This window comes from Bufo bufo, chromosome 3, assembly GCF_905171765.1.
Source record: "Bufo bufo chromosome 3, aBufBuf1.1, whole genome shotgun sequence".
Classification (NCBI taxonomy): domain Eukaryota; kingdom Metazoa; phylum Chordata; class Amphibia; order Anura; family Bufonidae; genus Bufo; species Bufo bufo.
Genome location: NC_053391.1, coordinates 120,041,568 through 120,067,978, shown reverse-complemented (window position 1 = coordinate 120,067,978; position 26,411 = coordinate 120,041,568). Strand labels below are relative to the sequence as shown.

General features: G+C 50.7%; 1 protein-coding gene across 5 annotated transcripts in view; it reads right to left on the bottom strand.

Moving 5' to 3' along the window:
• LYRM9 (LYR motif containing 9) overlaps positions 1 to 25,342 on the bottom strand; it is a 32,780-nt gene extending 7,438 nt beyond the window's left edge. For 3 of the 5 annotated variants that reach the window (XM_040423514.1, XM_040423515.1, XM_040423513.1), the window contains exons 1-4: positions 25,253 to 25,342; positions 10,581 to 10,705; positions 9,719 to 9,866; positions 5,170 to 5,262 (exon numbers count right to left, since the gene is read on the bottom strand). In XM_040423514.1, coding sequence (XP_040279448.1) covers positions 5,170 to 5,262; positions 9,719 to 9,844 — 219 coding nt within the window. In that variant the 5' untranslated portion in view covers positions 9,845 to 9,866; positions 10,581 to 10,705; positions 25,253 to 25,342. The remainder of the gene's footprint in view (positions 1 to 5,169; positions 5,263 to 9,718; positions 9,867 to 10,580; positions 10,706 to 25,252) is intronic. The other 2 variants (XM_040423511.1, XM_040423512.1) reach the window with 2 other exon arrangements.
• Positions 25,343 to 26,411: the final 1,069 nt, after the last annotated feature.

Below are 26,411 nucleotides of genomic sequence, written 5' to 3'. Positions count from 1 at the left end.
GGAGCTCGGCATGCAGTACAGTGCGGATCAGACTGCCCCCGGGGAAAGGGTTCCCTACAAGCGGTACAGGCATGGTACCATGGCTTGGCGGCTGCAGAAGGGTCTGACATGGTGGAAAGATGTTGCACTTTAAAGCAACAGTACTGTGGCACGGAGGGGGTTAAACAGTCCTACCAGACCCGATGATACAAGCGGCAGCTGTAAGGGGAACAGACTGAGGAGGCTGTGGAGGAGAGGCAGCAGCACGGAGCTGAAAGGCTTCAGGATCGCACGGCAGAGAGATGAACCCGGAAGTAGCGGAGCGCAGCAGCACGGAGCTGAATGTGTAAGGAAGCTCCGCCCCCCCTCTGCCGCGCTGAAGCCGAAGCAGAGCCGCGCGCGCGCGGCAAAATGATTTTAACCCCCAAGGATGTTGAAGTGCCGGCCATGACATGGCGCCGTTCATGCCAGGAGAACGGCTCCCACCGCGCCTAGATGTAGCAGACGGCTTGCAAGTCTGCAGCCGTCCCCTGTAAGGCAGCGTTCTAGGACTTGCCCAGATAGACTGCCCTCCAACTATGCCCGGTAACGTCCCGATATGCGGGGGGGGGGGGGGGGGGGGGCTTGCAGTGGTCATGTAACAGTGGCCATGTTGGTAGCAGCGGTGGGAGGGAGGAAGGGGAGGCTGGAGCAGCCACTCTCACCATACGCTGTCTTCGCCCTCAGTCCATCCAGCGGGGTCGCCCCTTCAGCTCCTGGCACCGCGGTGGCAGGAAGCCGGGGGAGGGACTTGGCGTGCGGGCGACCCTGAGCTGGCGGGACGCAGGGGAGCGAGGCTGCCCTGGTCCACCTTGTCTTCTGTGGGGGAGGCGGCAGTGCGGAATTACCGGCACTGGCGCAACTCAACCCCGGGAGAAACAGAGGGGTCTAATGCGCCTCTGTTGTCCCTGTAGGTAGAAAAAAACCGAGTTAAAAACAACAAATACGTAAAAAATAAAAATCATAGGATAACAACCCTGCATAAGCAGGGGGTGTCTTGCCTCCTTGGACACTAAGCAAAAAACTGGCAGTCTCTTCTCCAGGCTGAAGGGTATAGCTGATGGAGGAGGGGCTTACAGCTTTCGCTTAGTGTCACGCCTCCTAGGGAGCAGAGCTATACCCATGGTTTCCTGTGTCCCCCAAGGAATATGGGCGAGAAAAAAAAATCTCTCGCAATGTTTGGCATCCGGGGTGACGCTAACATGTACGGCACAGGACTGCCGAGGCCAATAATTAGGTGCACTGGTCACTAGGATGTACTGAATGGCACTGCTGAAGGACCAGGGCCACTTTAAATTCCCAGTCTGGTCCTGCTGGAGCATCAGTAGACACTTCCAGTTGACAGGTTCCAGACAGTTTTGTTTTTACAGCAAAAGAAGTTGCATAACATACAGTAGTATGTGGTTATGGAAAAATTACATAAATGTGATCATGAAGCTGAGGGAATTTTCTGGGTTTTTCCAGGTTAGCATCCAAACTATAAAAATATGTTCATTTAATTTCTCTCTGTATTTAAAACGGACCTTTCACCAGTCCTGACATTATCATGTAAATAGCCGGCAGTATAGGGCATACTGAAGACATGTGAGATGGCTTACTATTTTCCCTATACGCTGGTCCGTTCCCCTGCTGTGCCCCCCATTCTGGTTTGTTCATACCATCGGTACAGGGAGGAGACGACCCTGTTTCTGCTGCAATCCGGCCAATAGCAGTGGAGTGCATCACAGCCAGGGAGAGGGAGACGCCCCCTGAGAAACAAGGCAGTCTCCTCCTCCCCGTACCGATGGTATGGATTTACATACCAGGCAGGAAACCAGAACGGGGGGCACAGCAGGTGAACGGAGCAGCACATAGGGAAAAATAGTAAGCAAACTCACATGCCTTCAGTATGCCCTGCACTGCCAGCTATTTACATGATAATGTCAGGACCGGTGAAAGGTCCATTTTAAAGCGTATTTTTGATGATGATGCCAGCTGTGATGGCAGAAGTCGTTAGATGCCACATGGTTTGCTAGGCAACCAGACCATCCACTCTCCTTGCCAGAAGTTTAGGGTTACGGCCACACATAGCAGCTCTGCTGTGGATATTCTTCAGTGAAGACTTCCCAGCGGATTGGGACAAATTCCCCTATCAGAAAAACACCTGACATGGACATGGTTTTTGCGGCAGCATCATTGCAGGGATCGCAGTGGGCTTTCTGCTGCTTTCAATCTTTGCAGTGCATAGGTTAAAAAGTTATGGGTAAAACCTGCAGTATAAAGTGACATGCTACAGATCTCTGATATCTCACCTATTTCGAAATTACACTGCAGACAATCTGCAGTATTTATGCCACATATGGCCGTACATTGTGAGAGACATGGCTGGCATCATCATTGGAGGTACCATTTAAAATGTTCGTATTAGGGCTGCAACGATTAATCGACTTTATCGATAATATTAGATAACGGGATTCGTTGTCGACGAATCCAGTTAGCGAATAATCGTCGTTGCTATGCGGGTGGGCGGTTTACTTTAAATCACTGCATCTTTATTTTACCTTACAATGAAGCTCCAGTAACAGGCAGAGCGGACGGCGGCGTAACGTCACTAACTCGCATGACGCCCCTGCTCCGCCTCCTTCATTCAGAAAGTGGGCGGAGCAGGTGCGTCACATGAGTGAGTGACGTTACGCCGCCGCCCGCTCTGCCTGTTACCTGAGCTTCATTGTAAGGTAATAAAGATGCGCTGACGCTGAGTAAAAGTTACTGCCGGAATAGTCTGCTGTGAGCAGCGGGGCCGGGGCTGTTATGGGTAGGGGGATCTGTGCACTGTTATGGGGAGGGGGATCTGTGGATGACACATAGCATAAGATGCTATATAGTGTTATCCACAGATCCCCCCTCCCCATAACAGTGCCATCCACAGATCCCCCCTCCCCATAACAGTGCCACCCACAGATCCCCCTCCCCATAACAGTGCCACCCACAGATCCCCCTCCCCATAACAGTGCCACCCACAGATCCCCCTCCCCATAACAGTGCCACCCACAGATCCCCCTCCCCATAACAGTGCCACCCACAGATCCCCCTCCCCATAACAGTGCCACCCACAGATCCCCCTCCCCATAACAGTGCCACCCACAGATCCCCCTCCCCATAACAGTGCCACCCACAGATCCCCCTCCCCATAACAGTGCCACCCACAGATCCCCCTCCCCATAACAGTGCCACCCACAGATCCCCCTCCCCATAACAGTGCCACCCACAGATCCCCCTCCCCATAACAGTGCCACCCACAGATCCCCCTCCCCATAACAGTGCCACCCACAGATCCCCCTCCCCATAACAGCGCCACCCACAGATCCCCCTCCCCATAACAGCGCCACCCACAGATCCCCCTCCCCATAACAGCGCCACCCACAGATCCCCCTCCCATAACAGCGCCACCCACAGATCCCCCCCATGACAGTGCCACCCACAGATCCCCCTCCCCATAACAGTGCCACCCACAGATCCCCCTCCCCATAACAGTGCCACCCACAGATCCCCCTCCCCATAACAGTGCCACCCACAGATCCCCCTCCCCATAACAGTGCCACCCACAGATCCCCCTCCCCATAACAGTGCCACCCACAGATCCCCCTCCCCATAACAGTGCCACCCACAGATCCCCCTCCCATAACAGCGCCACCCACAGATCCCCCCCATAACAGCGCCATCCACAGATCCCCCATGACAGTGCCACCCACAGATCCCCCTCCCCATAACAGTGCCACCCACAGATCCCCCTCCCCATAACAGTGCCACCCACAGATCCCCCTCCCCATAACAGTGCCACCCACAGATCCCCCTCCCCATAACAGTGCCACCCACAGATCCCCCTCCCCATAACAGTGCCACCCACAGATCCCCCTCCCCATAACAGTGCCACCCACAGATCCCCCTCCCCATAACAGTGCCACCCACAGATCCCCCTCCCCATAACAGTGCCACCCACAGATCCCCCTCCCCATAACAGTGCCACCCACAGATCCCCCTCCCCATAACAGTGCCACCCACAGATCCCCCTCCCCATAACAGTGCCACCCACAGATCCCCCTCCCCATAACAGTGCCACCCACAGATCCCCCTCCCCATAACAGTGCCACCCACAGATCCCCCTCCCATAACAGCGCCACCCACAGATCCCCCCCATGACAGTGCCACCCATAGATCCCCCCTCCCCATAACAGTGCCACCCACTGATCCCCCTCCCCATAACAGTGCCACCCACAGATCCCCCTCCCCATAACAGTGCCACCCACAGATCCCCCTCCCCATAACAGTGCCACCCACAGATCCCCCTCCCCATAACAGTGCCACCCACAGATCCCCCTCCCCATAACAGTGCCACCCACAGATCCCCCTCCTCATAACAGTGCCACCCACAGATCCCCCTCCCCATAACAGTGCCACCCACAGATCCCCCTCCCCATAACAGTGCCACCCACAGATCCCCCTCCCCATAACAGTGCCACCCACAGATCCCCCTCCCCATAACAGTGCCACCCACAGATCCCCCTCCCCATAACAGTGCCACCCACAGATCCCCCTCCCCATAACAGTGCCACCCACAGATCCCCCTCCCCATAACAGTGCCACCCACAGATCCCCCTCCCATAACAGCGCCACCCACAGATCCCCCCCATAACAGCGCCATCCACAGATCCTCCATGACAGTGCCACCCACAGATCCCCCTCCCCATAACAGTGCCACCCACAGATCCCCCTCCCCATAACAGTGCCACCCACAGATCCCCCTCCCATAACAGTGCCACCCACAGATCCCCCTCAGCATAACAGTGCCACCCACAGATCCCCCTCCCCATAACAGTGCCACCCACAGATCCCCCTCCCATAACAGTGCCACCCACAGATCCCCCCCCATAACAGCGCCATCCACAGATCCCCCATGACAGTGCCACCCACAGATTCCCCTCCCCATAACAGTGCCACCCACAGATCCCCTCCATAACAGTGCCACCCACAGATCCCCCCCCATAAGAGCGCCATCCACAGATCCCCCATGATAGTGTCATCCACAGATCCCCCAAAAAACTAAACATAAATAATTAGTGAAGCTATCAAGTATCAAATGAAACTAAACAAACTTTGTGTCTTGTCACTTGCCTTATTCATTACCCAGTCAGCATCCTCTATGGCCCTCTTAATAATCTGTCGTATCCTCTCGGAGTCATCCTCATCAGCATGCACCCGGAAGCTCTTTTGCAAAACAAACCATAATAGATTAATATAACTTGACAAACTTAGTTCCCTGTTCACACTAGTGTCATGGTAAAAGAACTGAAGGACAGGATCACAGAGCTCCAGATGGTGGGAAAAAATACCATGTTTATTCATATAAACAGCGGCAACGTTTCAGCCCAATCCTGGGTCTTTCTCAAGCAGAGAATAAGTGCATGGAACATGGAAGTATATGGCAGGACTTCCATCTCCAAAGGACTGGCACTTTTATCAGGCGGCATAGGGGTGGGGGATAGGCCCAACAGAATGGAGGGGGAAAAAGCACCAGGCTCTTTTGTCCCGAGTAGCAACACCCATTACACTAAGGCCCCTTTCAGACGAGCGTGTCTTACGCATTGGACTCGCAGCGCGAGTATGCAGCAGCACCCGTACTGCCCTCCCAGCACTGACCGGGTTGCATAGCATTATATTGATTTATGATGCTAGGTAACCCTTAGAAGTCTGAAATGTATTGGATAAGACTGACAAAATTAGGTCAGTGTTATCCAATACATTCCAGAACTGTAAGGGTTACATACTTCAATATAATGCTATGTAACCCCATCGGTGCTGGGAGGGCAGAATGAGTGCTGCTGCATATTCACGCTGCGAGTCCGATGCGTGAGACTCGCTCATCTGAAAGGAGCCTAAAGGGGTGAGCATTTTCATATCTTCTATGGGCGTCTTCTCCTCTATGTACCCAACAGTATCACGGCTTTCATTCATAAGAGAGCCATGGCAGTGACACCAGATCCATTTTCAACCTGACAAATTCTGACTGATCTATAATGAACATATAAATTACCGGTAAATCTAATTAATTAAATCCAAGTGTTTCTGATGTCAACAACAGAGGTGCAGATTGCGTTATTCTTGCATCAAAAACATCAGAACCTCTGACAGAAACCCAAAAACTTACTGTAAATATGAAAAAAAAAAATAGTATCAAAAACACTATTGCTGCACATCTTCTTCAGCACAATTTTGTGTGGAGACCCCACAGTGTGTTACAGTAGCAGAAAGTGGATGAGATTTACACAAATCTGATCCACACACTTTGATAGAAATCTGCAGCACAAATTAGCCAGCGTTGCAGAAATTTTTATTCTGCAGCACGGCAAATTCGCTGTGTGCCCATAACTAATTATTTTCAGAAAAGTGGTCACTGATCACCTAAGAGCAGAGGTCGCCCTACTCTTACCATTTTTGAGGAGTATTTTTAGCAGAGGAGTAATATAGTTGCAGTAATGCAAATACATAATACGTAGGTATAAATAGTGTTAAGGGCTGCAGTGGAGTCTCCGTTCGAGGCCTCTGTCACAAAGACTGGACAAAAAAAAACAACTTGCATGCAGGACTTTTTTTGTCTGGTAAAAAGACAGGATTCTGAACAGAAACCGACCCGGACAACATCATAATCAATGACGTCTGTTCAGCTCTCTTCAGGGCAAATATGTGCCTGATCCGGAACTTCTGTTATGTTCGTTGTTCTACTAATCTAACAGATATATAAATAGCAGCAGTGTGAATGTGCCCTAAGAGGTTGGTATTTAATCAGGGGAACCATTACTAGGCTAAAGTATAAAGTACAGTCCATTATAGTATATCTTCCCTATACTTTATCACTTGGCTATAATATCCTGCTGTGCATTCACTACATACATTACACACATCCACACACACTGCACTACATACATTACACACATCACACACACACTGCACTACATACATTACACACATCCACACACACTGCACTACATACATTACACACATCACACACACACTGCACTACATACATTACACACATCACACACACACTGCACTACATACATTACACACATCCACATATCACACACACTGCACTACATACATTACACACATCACTACATACATTAGGCCTCGCTCACATCACCGTTCAGCCTTCCCGTTCTCCTGCCCCGTTTAGGGGCAGAAAAACAGAAAGGACGGGTTTGGCACATAACTGAGCCGCAAGGAGCCCACGGGCACTGTGTGTGATGTATCGTGCAGTGTGTGATGTATGGATGTATAATGTATGAAGTGCAGTGTGTGATGTATGGATGTCTGTAATGTATGTAGTGCAGTGCGTGATGTATCGGGGCAGGAAAACGGAAAGGACAGATTCAGCACATAACTGAGCCGAACGGAGTCCACGGGCCCCATAGACTATAATGAGATCAGTTAGGTTTCCGCTCAGAAGATTTGTCAGGACTTTTGTCTCCGCTTCAAAAATCTTCTGAGCGGAAACCTAACGGACCCAATTATAGTCTATGGGGCCCGTGGTCTCCGTTCGACTCCGTTATGTGCCGAATCTGTCCTTTCCGTTTTCCTGCCCCGATAAATCACGCACTGCACTACATACATTACAGACATCCATACATCACGCACTGCACTGCACTACATACATTACACACACCCATACATCACACACTGCACTACATACATCACACACATTCATACATCACACACTGCACTACATACATCACACACATCAATACACTATACACTGTGCTATCACCTTGTACTGCACATCAAACTGGTTGTCCGGGCTGGGCTGTAGTTATCCACTACTCCGGAATCCACTTCAGCTTCACTGCTGCCATGTTTGCCGGTGTCACTGGGCAGAGCGCAGTCCTTCCCTCTACTCCCCCATATTATTTGGCGTTTATAGTCGCTCGGTTTTGCAAGTTAGAGCGCCCTCCTGATATGAGCATCGGAGCATTTCATGCATTGTTTTGAGATCCGGTGATGTACCAGGTTCTCCATAGGTACTGCTAGGCGGAGGCTTCCGCCCAGCAGTGAGACCGGTGACATCACCAGCATTAGAGGAGTTATCCAATATCATAAACAGCCCCCCCCCCCCCATGTGCCGGGCCCCTCCCGCTCCCGCTGCTTTTCCCTGTTCATGGATGAAAACATCCGGTGTTGGCAGACGGGGACGGGGACACTAGGGAGGCTCGTCCCCGTCTGCCATTTGATGCCCCCCCCTCCTCCGCAAGTTTTTATCAGTGTACAGGAAGAAGCAGCTGCGTAGGCCTGCAGCCATCGATTATTTTAGTAATCAAGCAATCTATCGATTACTCCAACAATTAATCAAGTACTCTAATAAGAAAAAAACCTAATAAAAAAGAATGTTTTCCTTTAAAAAATGTAATTAGACCCCTCGTGCCATCAGTTCTCCCCAGTGCCATCACCCCCACATGTCATCAATCCTCTGTGCTATCAGCTCCCCCCATGCCATCAGCCCCCCCCTCAGTGCCATCAATCCTTTGTGCCATCAGCTCCCCCATGCCATAAGTTGTCTGTGCCATCAGTCCCCCAGTGCCATCAGCCCCCTCCTCAGTTCAGTGCCATCAGCTCCCCCAATGCCATCACCCCCATGCCATCAATCCTCTGTGCCAGCAGCTCTATGTGCCATCAGTGCTCTGTGCCATCAACCCCCCCTCAGTGCCATCACTCCTCTGTGCCATCCGCTCCCCCCAGTGCCATCAGTGTCTAATGCCATTAGTCCTCTGTGCCATCAGTCCCAATGCCATGAGTCCTCTGTGCATTCATCCCCTCCAATGTCAGCGTGCCCACAGATCCCCCAGTGCCACCATCTCCGCTCCTAGTCTCCAGCAACCCTTTAATACTAACCTCTCCTGTAGGAGCGCCGCTCCACAGCTCCTCTGTCTTCTTCTCCGCCCGCCCGTCGTCCTGACGTCACGCAGCGTCAGGTCATAGTGCACTATGTCCTGACAATGTGTCAGGAGGACAGTGCAGCGAGTGGGCCGGCGGGTGACCAAGGAGCGGTCAGTAGTAGCAAGCACTTCACTCCCGCTCCATGGTCACATGACACAAACGAATCCTCGATGCAAAAAATAGGGGGGGCTGTTTATGATATTGGATAAAGCCTTTAATGGGCAGGCTTTATCACTGCCCTAGCCTGTAAAATGGTGAGGGCAGCGCTAAAGCCCGTCCGTCAGTGTTTACTGGGCGGAAGCCTCTGCCTAGCAGTGTGCGAATGTACACAAAAATGCTCCGATGCTCATATCAGGGGGAACGGAGGGGTGAAGATGGAGATATGTCCGGGTTCAGCTCCCTTTAAGTGGGATACTGTAGGTTTGATTGTATAAGGATTTTCATCACACTCACACACACAAGGCTGGTTATGTAGACAATTCTCCCCTCATCCACAGATCCTGCCATCAATCTCATTTTTTAATTTTTAATAAAAGCATATGGACAGAGACCATCATTTTGTAAAGTAAAAACAATTTTACAAACCAGTCACATTCAGACCTGGGTTTATTCATTCAAGCACTTTTCCAGTAGGCATCCCCATATGCATATGAACGTATACATCCCAGTTTACATAATACCGTAGCTATTTTTTGGGGTTAGGTTAGGAGTTCTCACACTGCACAGCACAGCTCACCTGTCGCACTGCGTGCTTATAATGATGTTGAAGATTCTCATTTGGAAGTAGCTTGCAACAGCGAAGAAGGTACCGATACAGCTGTAAGGGCCTCTGCACCAGCTCTGCTCCAGGTAAAGGTACCATTATCCAATGAGGGTGCCTGGAGCTGTACAATATAAAACATTTACACGTCATACATCACAAGAATCACATGCTGTTGGTGCTGTATCTGCGGAGAACGTGTCCCAAAGCCAGGGGGGCTTAGCCTGGCAGCAGGAGTGCTGTTGGACTGCAGGATTACTCTCCCTGCTGGTATTGTGCTGCGCCAGTGGGAGTCGCCATGACAGATTGCAGGTTCCTTAAAGGGTTTATTTCACTTCAGCAAATAGCATTTATCACGTAGAGAAAGTTATTACAAGGCAGTTACTAATGTATTCTGATTGTCCATATTGCCTCTTTCCCTTGCTTGATTAATTTTTCCATCAAATTATAAACTGCTCATTTCCATGGTTAAGACCACCCTGCAATCCATCAGTGGTGGCCGTGCTTGCACACTATAGGAAAAAGCACCAGCCTATGTGCGCTCCCACGGTCCCGGCCACCAAAAAGGCCGGCTCTTTTTCCTATAGTGTGCAAGCATGGCCACTGATGATGGATTGCAGGGTGGTCATAACCATGGAAACGAGCAGTGTATAATGTCATGGAAAAATGAATCTAGCCAGCAAAGAAAGCAATATGGACAATCACAATACATTAGTAAGTGCCTTGTATAAACTTCCTCTACATAATAAATAGTATTTGCTGAAGGGAGACCGCTCCTTTAAAAGGGTCGTCCGAGTTATCTCGTATGTCAGTAAACGCTATAAAATAAAAATCATACCCTCAAAGATACTTCACTGCATGGTGACCCCACTGCCTCACGGTGTAATAAGATGTAGGCAAAATCACTACACACTGCGACACAGGAGTATTGTAGTGTACAGTACAAGCGATCAAACCAGGGGTCTAAACAAACAAAACATAAATAAATAACGTTTTAAAAATATTAGAAAATAAAAAAATCTTTTTCCCCATTTGCCATTTTTAAAAAAATCCTAAAGTTTAACATAATTGGTAGCGATGAGCGAATCGACTTTGCATAATAACTTCAGAAATTGATTTATACTGTAAAAGACCATTTCCCGAACGAGTTCGGTAAATGGTTTTTTACAGTACAAAAAGCAATAACTTCGGCTCATCGGAGCCAATACATTCTAATACTGTACGGAGCTCCTGCTCCGAACAGTATTAGAACGAAGTTTTATGCGAATCGACTTCAGATGTTTCATCCGTAGTCGATTCGCTCATCCCTAATAATTGGTATCACTACGTCTGCAAATGTCTCAAATTTCAACCTTTAGAGAACACCCACACGCCAGGACTAAATAACGCCCGCTACAATGCCCGGACCCGCAACACTGTGCATACTTACCTGGTCCCCGAGGCCGGTTTCCTCCTGGATTGTTTATGTGACATCACACATGACGTGAGTCACCGCCACGGCCTGCTATTAGCTGTACCCCCTAGAGACTGCAGCAACTAAGCGGCATACAGAGGGAGCGGATTCCCTCTGTCTTCCATCAGCATCTTGCAAAGGATATCGCGGGATGCCAACGCCTGCCTCTGCCCTGCCTGCTGTGCGTTAGTGACTTTCAGTAAAGCACTGACAGTATAATTCTCTTGTACTGCACAAACATTACAAGAGAAGTATCAAAAGATAACCTACTAAAGAGTGGAACTGTTAAATGGTTAAATTATTAAATAAATAAAATTGAAAAAAAAAATTACACCTTTTTCCATTGAAAAAATGCTTTTCAATGAAAAAAAATTCAAAAATTAATTCCCCTTCACATATTTGGTATTGTGTGTCCGTAACCACAGCCACTGCCCATTTATCATATCATTTACCCTGTATGGCAAACAAAACTGCTAGAATTGCTGCTTTTTGCTTATTTGCCACCTAAAAAAAAAAACAGAACAAAAACTGATCAAAAAGTGCTATGCATCCCAAAATGCTCCGAAAAAATTAAGCACCCACAGGGCCAATTAGGCGAGGTGAGACGATCACCTCAGGCGGCGCGGCCCTGGTGACAAGTGGACAGCGATACAGATGGTTGCTGCAGGACAGGGGAGAGGCGTCTTCCCCTTTCCTCTGATACGCTCCAGGCTGTGAGCTCTGCGCTGCGATTGGCCAGCGCTACAACCTGGGAGAAGGGAATCCCAGGAGAACAAGGGCAGTCTCCGCCCAGTACAACCAAGTCCCCGAAGATACTGGAGGACATAGCGGGAGAACGGAGCGGCGCCCAGGGATAACAGTACCGTAAGTGCAGTGAGATCCCTGGGCGCCGCTGTACATATTATGATACTTCGTTCCGAATTTTTTGCCAGATTAAAGGTCCTCTTTAAACATTTACTTTCATTGGTGGCGCAGTGCGCCCGCCCCTCTCTCCTCATTGGTGGAAGCGGCAGCAGCGGCACACGGGGGAGGGAGAGACTGCTTCCTTCTCCCCTGTGCTGCAGAGGAGAACACGGAGCACGCTGAGAGAAGCGCACTCATTGTTCTCTGATACTAGACTGCGCAATAGCGAAGCCTAGTATCGAAAAAAGGCAACTCCTGGTATCGAGGTCGATACCAGGCAAAAGTATCGATTGGGTATTGAAAATTCGATACCCGAAACAACCCTACTTGGAAGACATTCATTTACCTGGGGCCAAAATAGGGGGCATTATTAAAGCTGGGGGCAGTAAAAAAACGAGATTTTTGTATAACTTACCAGTAAAATCTCTTTCTCGCTCTTTCCTTGGGGGACACAGAAGACCTTGGGTATAGCTCATCTCCCTAGGAGGCATGACACTAAGTGAAGACTGTTAAGCCCCTCCTCCACAGCTATACCCTCAGCCTGGAGAGAGAGACTGCCAGTTGCGTGTCCAAGTAGTGAGAAAAGGCAAAGTCCAAAAATTGGAACCAACAAGCCAACTACCCAAAGGGTAAAACAAACTCGGAAACAGTCAGAGAAGAACAAAGAATGGGTGGGTGCTGTGTCCCCCAAGGAAAGAGCGAGAAAGAGATTTTACTGGTAAGTTATACAAAAATCTCGTTTTCTCGCCCAGTTTCCTTGGGGGACACAGAAGACCTTGGGACGTTCAAAAGCAGTCCAAAGGGGGAGGGACCACAGCACCAAGGCGAAGCACCCGAAGGCATCAAAAAACCGCCGCCTGCAGACCAGGCGGCCCAAAACAGCATACGCCGAAGCCCAAGTATGCACCCTGTAGAACTCGGTAAGGTGTGCAAGGAAGACCAGTGACCGCCTTGCACAAATGCATGGCCGAAGCCTAATGCCTCCGGCCCAGGAAAAAACCGACAGCTCTGGCCAAATGAATGGTGACACCAAAAGCAGAACCCTGCCCTTGGTGCGGCAACCACAACAAGAGCCACTCTGAGAAAGCGGAGGAAAGCCACCCTGGAGGCCGTCAACCCTTTGCGCGGACCTCCTGGAAACACAAGAGACCGAACGTCGACAAGAGTCGGAGATCTCTAAGTAAAAACTGCAAGGCCCAAACAACGTCCAAATCGGTGAAGTGTCCGTTCCCTGGGGTGGGAAGGGGAGGACGACTGCCTCAATGAAATGAAGGACAAACACCACCTTCAGAAGGAAGGAAGAGACGGAATGGAGAACAGCTCTGTCCTGGGGGAAGACAGAAGACTCGTAACAAGAAGGGCCGCCACTCAGGCACCCGTCAGAGACACGATGGCTACAGAAACCCAACTGTACAGGACAGAAGGAGTAGAGGGAACTTCTGTAACGGCTCCAAGGAAAAATTGGAGCGCCAAGAGCCCAGTATGTAGTTCCCAGGACGGTACCGGAGGGCAGTACAAAGGAACCCAAGAGCCGCTCCATGGAAGAAGTTCCTGACAGGCCCAGAGGGTCGGGGAACGCTGAAAGAGGAAGGACAGGAATGACACTTGATACTTCAAGCAACAGAGTCCCAGCCCCAGGTCCAGGCCGGACTGGAGAAAGACAGAACCATGGAGAAAGGCAGAGTGGGGGAACGCCCAGCTTCCCACAGAACCCCAGGTAAAGCCCTAAGTCCTACCACAGATCCTGGACGAAAACTCGGCTAGAAGCGAACACTAGCGAGCCCACTAGAGTCGCCTGGGCAAGCGGGTGAAAACCCAATGATCAGGCGCAGACCAGTAACATGGGTAGAACAGTCGGTAGAACTGGTCCCGTCGGCCCCCGAGCAAGGTTGTCCCGTATCCCCCCAGAGTGGGGAAGCAGAAGGACAAACGGACAGGAACCGAAGGGTCCGCCCAGCAACCGCCAGGACAAGACAGGCTAAAGCCGAAGCCAATGTAGCCACCACAGGAAGACGGACTACAGTTCCGGTGTGGGAGATCTAAAGACAATCCTGACCAAATGGTAGTCCTCCCAAGTTACCGAAAAGGTGAATCCAAAGCAGAAACATTGCCTAGAATGGAAAAAACGCAATCTGCACCCAGCGGGAGGACAGAAAGCGGTAGACCCGGTAACTAGGCACACAGCTAGTACAGCCAGTGTGGACAAGGGAGACTCAAAAGGAACACCAGAACCATCCACATGAACAACCATGCTCTCCCCAGAGGGAAGGGCAGTGCTGACTAACCCTCTTTTTTTGCAGATTTACAATGCTGGAGATGTGGCACTCCAGCGAGTCGTGCACTCCTGATTAGCCTGTCTGCCCCATAGGCTGATTTTAATTATTTTCAGTATAAAGCTGTGGCCTGCTCTCACTACATTCATTGGAAGCTGTTTAGCACCAGGAAGGGTATAGAGTGGGCTCAGCATGCATGTTGGTACCTGCATCCCTTGTAATGGAGGCCATTTTGGCACAAAAAACGGAAAAAGGCAGAGTGGATCCAACATGCATGTGGGTCCAACACTCCCTGAATTTTATGGCGGTCATTATGGCGCATAACAGGTAGTATTTAGTGTTAGGACCCGTGTAACAGAGATCGCCTTGACGTTTGGCATACGGGCTTAGATGGTTTTGTACAAAATGCATTGACCAAGCATCTCGCTTTTTAAGCGTAGTATTAGCACCATAATTTTTGTAAGCATTGTTGTACTTTGTCTGATTTGCAGAGTGCTGCCGCATTGTCTCCTTTTTTTCCTCTAGGTCTTTGCCATGGCGGCGTGCACCTGCGCACTGGGAGGTGCTGACTAACCCTCTTTTTTTGCAGATTTACAATGCTGGAGATGTGGCACTCCAGCGAGTCGTGCACTCCTGATTAGCCTGTCTGCCCCATAGGCTGATTTTAATTATTTTCAGTATAAAGCTGTGGCCTGCTCTCACTACATTCATTGGAAGCTGTTTAGCACCAGGAAGGGTATAGAGTGGGCTCAGCATGCATGTTGGTACCTGCATCCCTTGTAATGGAGGCCATTTTGGCACAAAAAACGGAAAAAGGCAGAGTGGATCCAACATGCATGTGGGTCCAACACTCCCTGAATTTTATGGCGGTCATTATGGCGCATAACAGGTAGTATTTAGTGTTAGGACCCGTGTAACAGAGATCGCCTTGACGTTTGGCATACGGGCTTAGATGGTTTTGTACAAAATGCATTGACCAAGCATCTCGCTTTTTAAGCGTAGTATTAGCACCATAATTTTTGTAAGCATTGTTGTACTTTGTCTGATTTGCAGAGTGCTGCCGCATTGTCTCCTTTTTTTCCTCTAGGTCTTTGCCATGGCGGCGTGCACCTGCGCACTGGGAGGTGCTGACTAACCCTCTTTTTTTGCAGATTTACAATGCTGGAGATGTGGCACTCCAGCGAGTCGTGCACTCCTGATTAGCCTGTCTGCCCCATAGGCTGATTTTAATTATTTTCAGTATAAAGCTGTGGCCTGCTCTCACTACATTCATTGGAAGCTGTTTAGCACCAGGAAGGGTATAGAGTGGGCTCAGCATGCATGTTGGTACCTGCATCCCTTGTAATGGAGGCCATTTTGGCACAAAAAACGGAAAAAGGCAGAGTGGATCCAACATGCATGTGGGTCCAACACTCCCTGAATTTTATGGCGGTCATTATGGCGCATAACAGGTAGTATTTAGTGTTAGGACCCGTGTAACAGAGATCGCCTTGACGTTTGGCATACGGGCTTAGATGGTTTTGTACAAAATGCATTGACCAAGCATCTCGCTTTTTAAGCGTAGTATTAGCACCATAATTTTTGTAAGCATTGTTGTACTTTGTCTGATTTGCAGAGTGCTGCCGCATTGTCTCCTTTTTTTCCTCTAGGTCTTTGCCATGGCGGCGTGCACCTGCGCACTGGGAGGTGCTGACTAACCCTCTTTTTTTGCAGATTTACAATGCTGGAGATGTGGCACTCCAGCGAGTCGTGCACTCCTGATTAGCCTGTCTGCCCCATAGGCTGATTTTAATTATTTTCAGTATAAAGCTGTGGCCTGCTCTCACTACATTCATTGGAAGCTGTTTAGCACCAGGAAGGGTATAGAGTGGGCTCAGCATGCATGTTGGTACCTGCATCCCTTGTAATGGAGGCCATTTTGGCACAAAAAACGGAAAAAGGCAGAGTGGATCCAACATGCATGTGGGTCCAACACTCCCTGAATTTTATGGCGGTCATTATGGCGCATAACAGGTAGTATTTAGTGTTAGGACCCGTGTAACAGAGATCGCCTTGACGTTTGGCATACGGGCTTAGATGGTTTTGTACAAAATGCATTGACCAAGCATCTCGCTTTTTAAGCGTAGTATTAGCACCATAATTTTTGTAAGCATTGTTGTACTTTGTCTGATTTGCAGAGTGCTGCCGCATTGTCTCCTTTTTTTCCTCTAGGAACAGCCTCTGAAGCGTGGCCGGAACAGACGCCACATCAGAATGATCTGTACCGAGTGGGAGCCAAACAGAGCCGGCGAGAAAAGGCAGGCGAGACAGAGGCCGGTATAACACCCTCCAACCGAAAGGGGGAGAGGGCAACAGAGAGGCCATAGGACAGCTCAAAAGCAGAACACCACTACACAGAGACGCCCGGTTCACCGCCTCGCAGAAGGCGAATACCCTGAAGAACCCAAGGTGGAGGTCCCCCGGACCTGTATAAGCGAGCACCCAAGAGAAGTTGGGTGACCTTCCCAAGAAGAGCGGCCCGAACCTGGTAGCAGATCAGACTGAAGCACCGAGGGCGCCAATCCGGAAAGAATCATACCACACTGCACCCGAAGAGGAGGAAATGGTATTAGGCGAGGGGACCGTAGTCCCGCCAGAGCCAACATAAAATGCGAAGGGCGCTGCAGACAGCGCTCTCGACCATGCGACCACTAGCACAGGGAAACAATGCCGCGGAAGGACAAATGGGCCAACGAAATGAATGAGTACCACCCAGCTCTGTGCAGTAGCGAACAGTAGAGCCCGTCTACTTAAATATAAGGTATTCATTTGTTGTTTATTGGACAACACCTTAGGCTTACACAGATGGACAGAATGATCTCCTTAGAGAATAGTGCAAGGCTTGCGGCAATCATCGTATCCCAAGAGAAAAAGTATGTCGCAGGAGGAAAGGAGGCATACGTACGAGTAGCCCCGTAAGCAGTGAGAAGGCCAACCCACCTACGGGACGAGAAGGCATACACGGCCCAAACAACGCACAAGAACGTCCGCTCACTGCAAAAATATCACTCAGCGAAGAGGGCCAGCCACAGAGTGCCACAGTATCTACGGGAGTGCAAACTGAAAGGAGTTATGCACAAGACTAGTATGGTATGCGATGGAACGCAAACTGACCGCCCCGAAAGGGGGGAAATGTACCTGGCAAACTGCAGTGGGCAAGAATGCAAAGGCCTGCCCCAAAAAGGGGGTGATGCCCAAGGCCGTACCTACGTCAGAGAAGTAGGGCATACCATACTTCGCCCAGAAAGGCGCCATGCACATGGCCACACAGTATCCAGCAGGAACGCAGGAGGTCCACCTAGTGAAAAAGGGGGACATGCACAGGGCTATCCTAGCATTAAGTGAGTGTGCAACAATTCACCCAACACCGAAATTTCGTGAGAGTGTAACTACTCCGCCAATGAAGGGGAACATGTGCAAGTCCAGTACAGCACATACAAGGACAGCCTTGAATCTTGTGAGCGTGCAAAATTCCACCAATGGAATGAGGGGTGGTCACGCACAAGGCCAGCACCGTATCCAATGGGAGCGCAAGCGTTCCACCCATGTTAGAGGCCATGCTCAAGGCCAGCAACGTATCTGGTGAGAGTGTAGTATGCCGCCCAGAAAAGGAGGGGGGGGGGGGGTCATGCACATGGCCAGCATCGCATCCAGGGAGAATGCGAGCAGTCGGTGAGAATGTGTGTATGCCACCTGAAGGAGGCATGCCCATGGCCGGCAGCGATCCAGTGAGAGTGCGTACACCGCCCACGGAAGAGGGGTCATGCATATGGCCGGCCGCGGATCCAGAGAGAGTGCAAGCACCCCGCTATGTATAGGGGTCATGCACATGGCCAACAATGTACCGGCGAGAGAACAACCACCGACCGAGGGAGTGTATGTATGCCGCCACCCGGGAAGGAGGCATGCCCAAGGCCGGCAGTGAATCCAATGAGAGTACATCATACCGCCTATGTAAGGTGGTCATGCACATGTCTGGCAGTGAATCCAGTGAGGGAGTGCCGAATGCCGTCCACAGAAGGGAGTCATGCCTATGGCAGGCAGCGAATCCAGTGAGAGTGCCGTGTTCCACCTATGGAAGGGGGTCGTGCACATGGCCAGCATTGTATCCGGAGAAACTGCAGTAGGCCGCCAATGAAAGGGGAATCATGCACAAGGCCAACCCGCAGTTAGGGAGAGTGCAGTATCCCGCCCAGGAGGGGGGTCCTGCACATGGCAGGCACCATAACTGGAGAGGGTGACGAATGTTGCCTACAGAAAAGGCATGCACTTGACCAGCGCCGTAGCGCGGAGAGGGCAAGAAACCGCCTAGAAGGGGAAAAAAGACCCTGGCAGGGCCGCAGCCGGGGAGCGCGACACCATGCCGCCTATGGAAGGGGGGCATGTATACAGGCAGCACTCTGAGATGAGGCTGCAGCGTCCTGCGCAGCCCACAAGTCATATATATAATAAATAATTTTTTTTTTTTTTTTTTTATTTTTTTTTATTAACACACAGCCTCACTGAGGCAGAAAAAAGGGGGCCACCTACAGGGCACAGATCCACCCATACAGGCCCATCGGAAGCCGGCCTGTACCCAAAGGGTTAACAGGGATCCGGCCTGGGGGGCGGCACTGCGATCCTCTGGGGGCGGGGGAACCTCCAGGCGGGAAGAATTTGCGCCTGGAGAAGTTCCAGCCCCCTCCAACAGAGGCCTGAATTTTGCGGCCTAGTAGGCCGTGAAGCTGGGGCCTAAATTTTTAGCGGCGCCCGGCTGACCGGGGCCGCACAGTATTTAAAGTACCGGCCGGGCCTACGGAGCGGCACATACCGGCCGCGGGTGCCCACCCCGCGGGCCGGAAGAGCCGGGGCCTAAATTTTTAGCGGCGCCCGGTTGACCGGGGCCGCACAGTACTTAAAGTACCAGCCGGGCCTACGGAGCGGCACATACCGGCCGCGGGTGCCCACCCCGCGAGCCGGGGACCCGGATAGAGCGGGATCGCGGCCTTGAAGTGGAACACAAGTTTGCGGCGCCCGGCCGACCGGAATGTTCCGACGGTCGGCCGGGGCTGTTGAAGCGCTCATTTGCAGGCCGCGGTGCCCACCCAGCTGTCCGGAAGTGAGGACCCGGCAGCCATTTCACCCCTGGAGCGGGCCCCTGCCTAGAACAGCGCTCCATATGGCCGGCAGCTACAACCACCTTTCCCCTGGACCGGTGCCCGTGAGAGTAGGGAGGGTCAGTGGCAGCAAGGCGCGGGCCCTCTGGCCCTGAAGTAGTGGCCGGTAAGAGGGAGGGGGACCCTGAGACCGGGTCTGTGAGGGTGGGACGCCTGCATAACCCCTCCGTCAGGGGCAGCTAGTTGCGGACCTCCGCAGCTCCCTAGGCATTCCTCTTGTAGGAACAAGGGTGCCAATGTCCTGGAGGCCAGGAGAGAGGGAGCAGAATGTCGCCCTGCGGCAGCCCAGGGGCCAGCCTAGGTCTAGCAGGGACAGAAGGGTCCATAGGCCCAGTATAGGGTCAGGCACGCAGGAGACCGGGGGGGACGGGGACGTAGGGCTGGAGAAGCCTCTCTCTCACCATAGTCGTCTTCACCCTCGGTCCGTTCCAGCAGGGTCGCCCCTTCAGCTACTGGCACCGTAGTGGCAGGACGCTGGGAGAGGGACTTGACGTGCGGGCGTGCGGGCGCTGGCGGGATGTAGGGGAGCTGGGCTGCCCTGATCCACCTTGCCTTCTGTGGGGGAGGCAGCAGTGCGGGTGACCGGCACTGGCGCAGCTCAACCCCGGGAGAACAGAGAGGTCTAGTGCGTCTCTGTTATCCCTGATGATCTGGAACAAAAAGAAAATAAAAAAGTAAAAATCTAAAATTGAAACAAGGAGAAAGCAGCCCTGCAGAGCAGGGAGTGTCTTGCCTCCTTGGACACTAAGCAAAAAACTGGCAGTCTCTCTCTCCAGGCTGAGGGTATAGCTGTGGAGGAGGGGCTTAACAGTCTTCACTTAGTGTCACGCCTCCTAGGGAGATGAGCTATACCCAAGGTCTTCTGTGTCCCCCAAGGAAACTGGGCGAGAAAAAAAATCTTACACTATGGGGTAAATTATTTTAGCTGGGGGCCTACATAGGGGCATTATTAAAGCTGGGGGCAGCAACAAAAAACTAAATTCTACACTATGGGGGACATTATTTTAGCTGGGGGCCTACCATCCTGTGGGTGTTCTCAGAAGGGTGGGTCTAGGAATAACTGCCAATCAAATTCATCAATTTTTCATGTCAGTTTTTAACGGACATGAAAAACTGATGCAAAACGGACATTAAAAACTAACACACGGACAGAAAATAGATGCAGACATTGATGCAAAATGGCCATGAAAAACTGACAGTGTGTCCGTTTTTAACATGTGCATGTAGCCAAATTATGTTATTTATGCCAAAAAATGAATGCCGCTAAATTTATAACGTAAAAACTCAATGGCTGTTTTTTCCCATCCCCTCCCCCGAAGAAAGAGTTAATACAAGTTAATCAGTAAGTTACGTGTACCCTAAAACAGATCCATTAAAAACAGCAATTTGTCCTGCAAAAAACAAGCCATCATACAGCTACATTGCTAGAAAATAAAAAAAGTTATAGCTCTTGGAATGCAACAACGAAAAAAAAAATTGTTCACTAAGGAGCATCTGTCAGCAGATTTGTACCTATGAAACTGACTGACCTGTTACATGTGCACTTCGCAGCTGAAGGCATCGGTGTTGGTCCCATGTTCATATGTGCCCGCAATACTGAGAAAAATGATGTTTTAATATATGCAAATGAGCCTCTAGGAGCAACGGGGGCGTTGCCGTTACACCTAGAGGCTCAGCTCTCTCTGCAGCTGCTGTGTCCTCTGCACTTTGATTAATAGGATCAAGCAGTGATGACGTTTTCACTGTCTGGTCCTGTAAATCAAGGTGGAGAGGTCTCAGCAGTTGCAGAGAGAGCAGAGCCAGTGGCGTGCCTGGGGAGAGGGGGGCAGTCTGCCCCAGGTGTCGGCTCTCAGGAGGGTGCCAGAAGCAATGAGCGCTTCCATCAATACAGATGGAAGCGCTCATTGCTGGAGCGCTGACACCCACATACTGCGGCGGGGCACGGGAGTGCATAGTTCCCTGCCCTGCCGATCACCGCCACAGGCATCAGGCCTAGTAGGCCTGAGGCCTATGTGGTAGGGAAATCCAGGCGCAGGCGTGCATGATGACATCATCACACGCGCCTGTGCCGGGACGCAGCAGCACAGTGAAGTGTGCGCACCTTCCTCTGCGAGCAAGCACAGGTGAGTATTTAGCTTTTAGGTTTCTTTTTTGTTTTTAATTGGGGGCAAATAATTATGGGAGGGATTACTATGTGGGGGGCAAATAACTATATGGGGCAATTTACTATATGGGGCAGTGTGGGGAAAATTACTGTGTGGAGGCAGTGTGGGGGAAACTACTGTGTGGGGGCAGTGTGGGGGAAACTACAGTGTGGGGCAAATTACTATATGGGGCAGTGTGGGGGAAATTACTGTGTGGAGGCAGTGTGGAGAAAACTACTGTGTGGGGGCAGTGAGGGAGAAAGTACTATGTGTGGGAAATTACTGTAGGGGCAGTGTGGAGAAAACTACTGTGTGGGGGCAGTGTGGGGGAAAGTATTATGTGTGGGAAATTACTGTGTGGGGGCAGTGTGGGAGAAAGTACTATGTGTGGGAAATTACTGTGTGGGGGCAGTGTGGAGAAACTACTGTGTGGGGGCAGTGAGGGAGAAAGTACTATGTGTGGGAAATTACTGTGTGGGGGCAGTGTGGAGAAACTACTGTGTGGGGGCAGTGTGGGGGAAAGTATTATGTGTGGGAAATTACTGTGTGGGGGCAGTGTGGAGAAACTACTGTGTGGGGGCAGTGAGGGAGAAAGTACTATGTGTGGGAAATTACTGTGTGGGGGCAGTGTGGAGAAACTACTGTGTGGGGGCAGTGTGGGGGAAAGTATTATGTGTGGGAAATTACTGTGTGGGGGCAGTGTGGAGAAACTACTGTGTGGGGGCAGTGTGGAGAAACTACTGTGTGGGGGCAGTGTGGGGGAAAGTATTATGTGTGGGAAATTATTTTGTGGGGGAAATTACTGTGTGGGGGAAATTACTGTGTGGGGGAAATTACTGTGTGGGGGAAATTACTGTGTGGGGGAAATTACTGTGTGGGGGAAATTACTGTGTGGGGGAAATTACTGTGTGGGGGAAATTACTGTGTGGGGGAAATTACTGTGTGGGGGAAATGTGGGGGAAATTACTGTGGGGGGGCAAATTACTATGGGGCAGTATGGGGGAAATTACTATATGGGGGTGTTGCTATTGCGGAGGCACTGTAGGGGCCATTCTATTATTTCTGGGGACACTACACAGGGATTATTACCTGGAGCACAATATAGGGTGTTATTATTACTGGGGGCACTCTAGGGGACATTATAACTGTTGCAGACACTATATGGACATTTGGGGTAATTTATCAAACTGGTGTAAAGTAGAACTAGCTTAGTTGCCCATAGCAGCCAATCAGATTCCAGGATGGGGACACCAGGATGGGGAGGTTGATGGAAAAACTGAGAAATCTAACGTGTCATGGCGGTCTAACGGAGAAGAGGAAAGAGAAGGTCTACATGACAGGAGATGTCCCTGGATGTAAGAAGAGGGATTGGGGAGGGAAAGCCAGAGAAAGGACCCACCCCGGGTGCCAAACACCTTAGGCACGCCACTGAGCAGAGCCTCTAGGTGTAATGGAAACGCCCCTGTTGCTCCTAGAGGCTCATTTGCATATATTAAAACGTAATTTTTCTCAGCATTGCGGGCACATATGAACATGGGACCAACAAAGATGCCTTCAGTTGCCAAGTGCACATGTAACAGGTCAGAGTTTTATAAGTGCAAATCCGCTGACAGATGCCCTTTGAAGAGGTGTCTCGTTTCCATAATTGGATGCCATCCTGTAGAAAAACTCAAAATAACGCACTTACTAAATGCCTTACATTTTTAGAAGTACCTCGTTTTCCTGTTAGGCCTCCCCTTCCCCCTCTGGCCGCGCATGCGAGGTATGATCTCTCCTTAGTCTAGTGGTCGGGCAGGAGTGCGCATAAGCGTTGTAGCTCCTGGTCCGGCCGCTGCTCCGCAGTGTCTCTGATCTCAGTGGAGGAGTAGCCCCGGAGCCGCTCTATCCTGGAATGCAGAAAAAACACAGCTGCTGAGCCACGAAAAGCTTTTCAGGGCTTAGGCTAGTTTCACACTTGCGTTGTTGTTTCCTGGTATTGAGATCCGGCAGAGGATTTCAATACTGGAAAAAACGTTTCCGTTTAGTCCTCATGCATTCTGAATGGAAAGAGATCTGTTCAGGATGCATCAGGACGTCTTCTGTTCCGGCAGCGTCCATTTTGTGACTGGATACAAAACCGCTGCAAGCTGAAGAGGTAAAAGAAGGAGATGAGACAATCCCTTTACGGATTTGCTGCGCATTCTTCCAATTTATACCTGATGCTACTACGCAAAAAGACCTCGCACAGGGCACCATGTAACCTAAGGCAGGGTTACAGAAGTGCTGAGACCTGTAATTGGTTGCAGCATTCTTAGGACCCTGCTTCTTCCTGGTCCTGTGGGGACTGGAAACAGGAGGAAACGGAGCAGTGGCGGGACCGCGGAAAGGCGAGGCCTAATTTTTATGTTCAGAGTCAAATGTTGGGATTGGTCAGCTTCCCTTTAGGGTACTAAATTAAAACATAACACAGTATAGCAGAAAATAAGAATCCCATTTACAGGGTGAATGTTAATGAAGTGCTGAAAATAATGCAACATTACTGACTACCAGTGCCCTCCACACTGCTCAGTACCAGCGCCCTCCACACTGCTCAGTACCAGCGCCCTCCACACTGCTCAGTACCAGCGCCCTCCACACTGCTCAGTACCAGCGCCCTCCACACTGCTCAGTACCAGCGCCCTCCACACTGCTCAGTACCAGCGCCCTCCACACTGCTGACTACCAGTGCCCTCCACACTGCTGACTACCAGTGCCCTCCACACTGCTCATTACCAGTGCCCTCCACACTGCTCAGTACCAGTGCCCTCCACACTGCTCAGTACCAGTGCCCTCCACACTGCTCAGTACCAGTGCCCTCCACACTGCTCAGTACCAGTGCCCTCCACACTGCTCAGTACCAGTGCCCTCCACACTGCTGACTGCCAGTGCCCTCCACACTGCTGACTGCCAGTGCCCTCCACACTGCTGACTGCCAGTGCCCTCCACACTGCTGACTGCCAGTGCCCTCCACACTGCTGACTGCCAGTGCCCTCCACACTGCTCATTACCAGTGCCCTCCACACTGCTCAGTACCAGTGCCCTCCACACTGCTCAGTACCAGTGCCCTCCACACTGCTCAGTACCAGTGCCCTCCACACTGCTCAGTACCAGTGCCCTCCACACTGCTGACTGCCAGTGCCCTCCACACTGCTGACTGCCAGTGCCCTCCACACTGCTCATTACCAGTGCCCTCCACACTGCTCAGTACCAGTGCCCTCCACACTGCTCAGTACCAGTGCCCTCCACACTGCTCAGTACCAGTGCCCTCCACACTGCTCAGTACCAGTGCCCTCCACACTGCTCAGTACCAGTGCCCTCCACACTGCTGACTGCCAGTGCCCTCCACACTGCTGACTGCCAGTGCCCTCCACACTGCGTGACGTCACAAGCAGCGGCCGACGAGCTCAGAGCAGAGTCACGTGATTACAGAGGTCACAGGCGCTGTAATAGTGTAGAGAAGCCGGTAGTCACGCTGTAATTACACGTCGTGCACTTCCTTATAGCCACATCTTGTAGACCTTCACCTCACAGTTTCTGGATGACTCGTTCCTTTCCGGTGGGGAGGACGCTGGTGTTTCCTTCTCTCAATGCTAAGTTCACGAGTCAGGTCAAAAACTGGAAGGAGACGCCACCTAGCGGCCGACTGCCTTGATTACAACTAGGGAAAAGCGTCTCCCTGTCTTGCGTTTCTCCTTTTATATTTTACTGTATTGAACAGGAAATATTATTAAATCAGTCACCAAAAAATATTTGTGTTGTAAAAAGGGACAGGGATGGCTTTCAGTGGTGATTTAGACTTTTTCTTCCAATGCAGTTGTGCCAGAAATAAGTAGTTCTAGGAGATTTTTTACGTTTACGTTCCATTTTTTGCGGTCCGTATATGGAACCATTCATTTCAATGGGTGCGCAAAAAAACGTATGCATTTAGTTTCCGTATTTCTGTTTTTCCATTCCGTTCAAAGATAGAACATGTCCTATTATTGTTCGCATAACGGACAAGGATAGTACTGTTCTATTAGGCCCCTTGCAGACGAGCGTGTCTGGATTAGGTCTGGATGCGTTGCGTCTGTGATCAGGGAAAATTGTGCGAGTAGGTACGCAATTGCAGTCAGTTTTGACTGCGATTGCGTTCCGATGTTCAGTTTTTAACGCGCGGGTGCAATGCGTTTTGCACGCACGTGATAAAAAACTGACTGTGGTACCCAGACCCGAACCCGGACTTCTTCACTGAAGTTCGGGTTTGGGATCAGTGTTCTGTATATTTTATTATTTTCCCTTATAACATGCTTATAAGGGAAAATAATAGCATTCTTAATACAGAATGCTTAGTAAAATGTGGCTTGAGGGGTTAAAAATGTTTTTAAAAATTAACTCATGTTATAAGGGAAAATAAGACTTTAATGGGGTTGCTCATCCCTATCATCTCCTAGCAACCATGCGTAAAAATCGCACCGCACATTGCTTGCGGATGCTTGCGATTTTAATGCAGACCCATTCATTTCTATGGGGCCTGCGTTGTGTGAAAAACGCAGAATATAGAGCATGCTGCGATTTTCACGCAACGCACAAATGATGCGTGAAAATCACCGCTCATCTGAACAGCCCCATTGAAGTGAATGGGTCCGGATTCAGTGCGGGTGCAATGCGTTCACCACACGCATTGCACCCGCACGGAAAACTCAC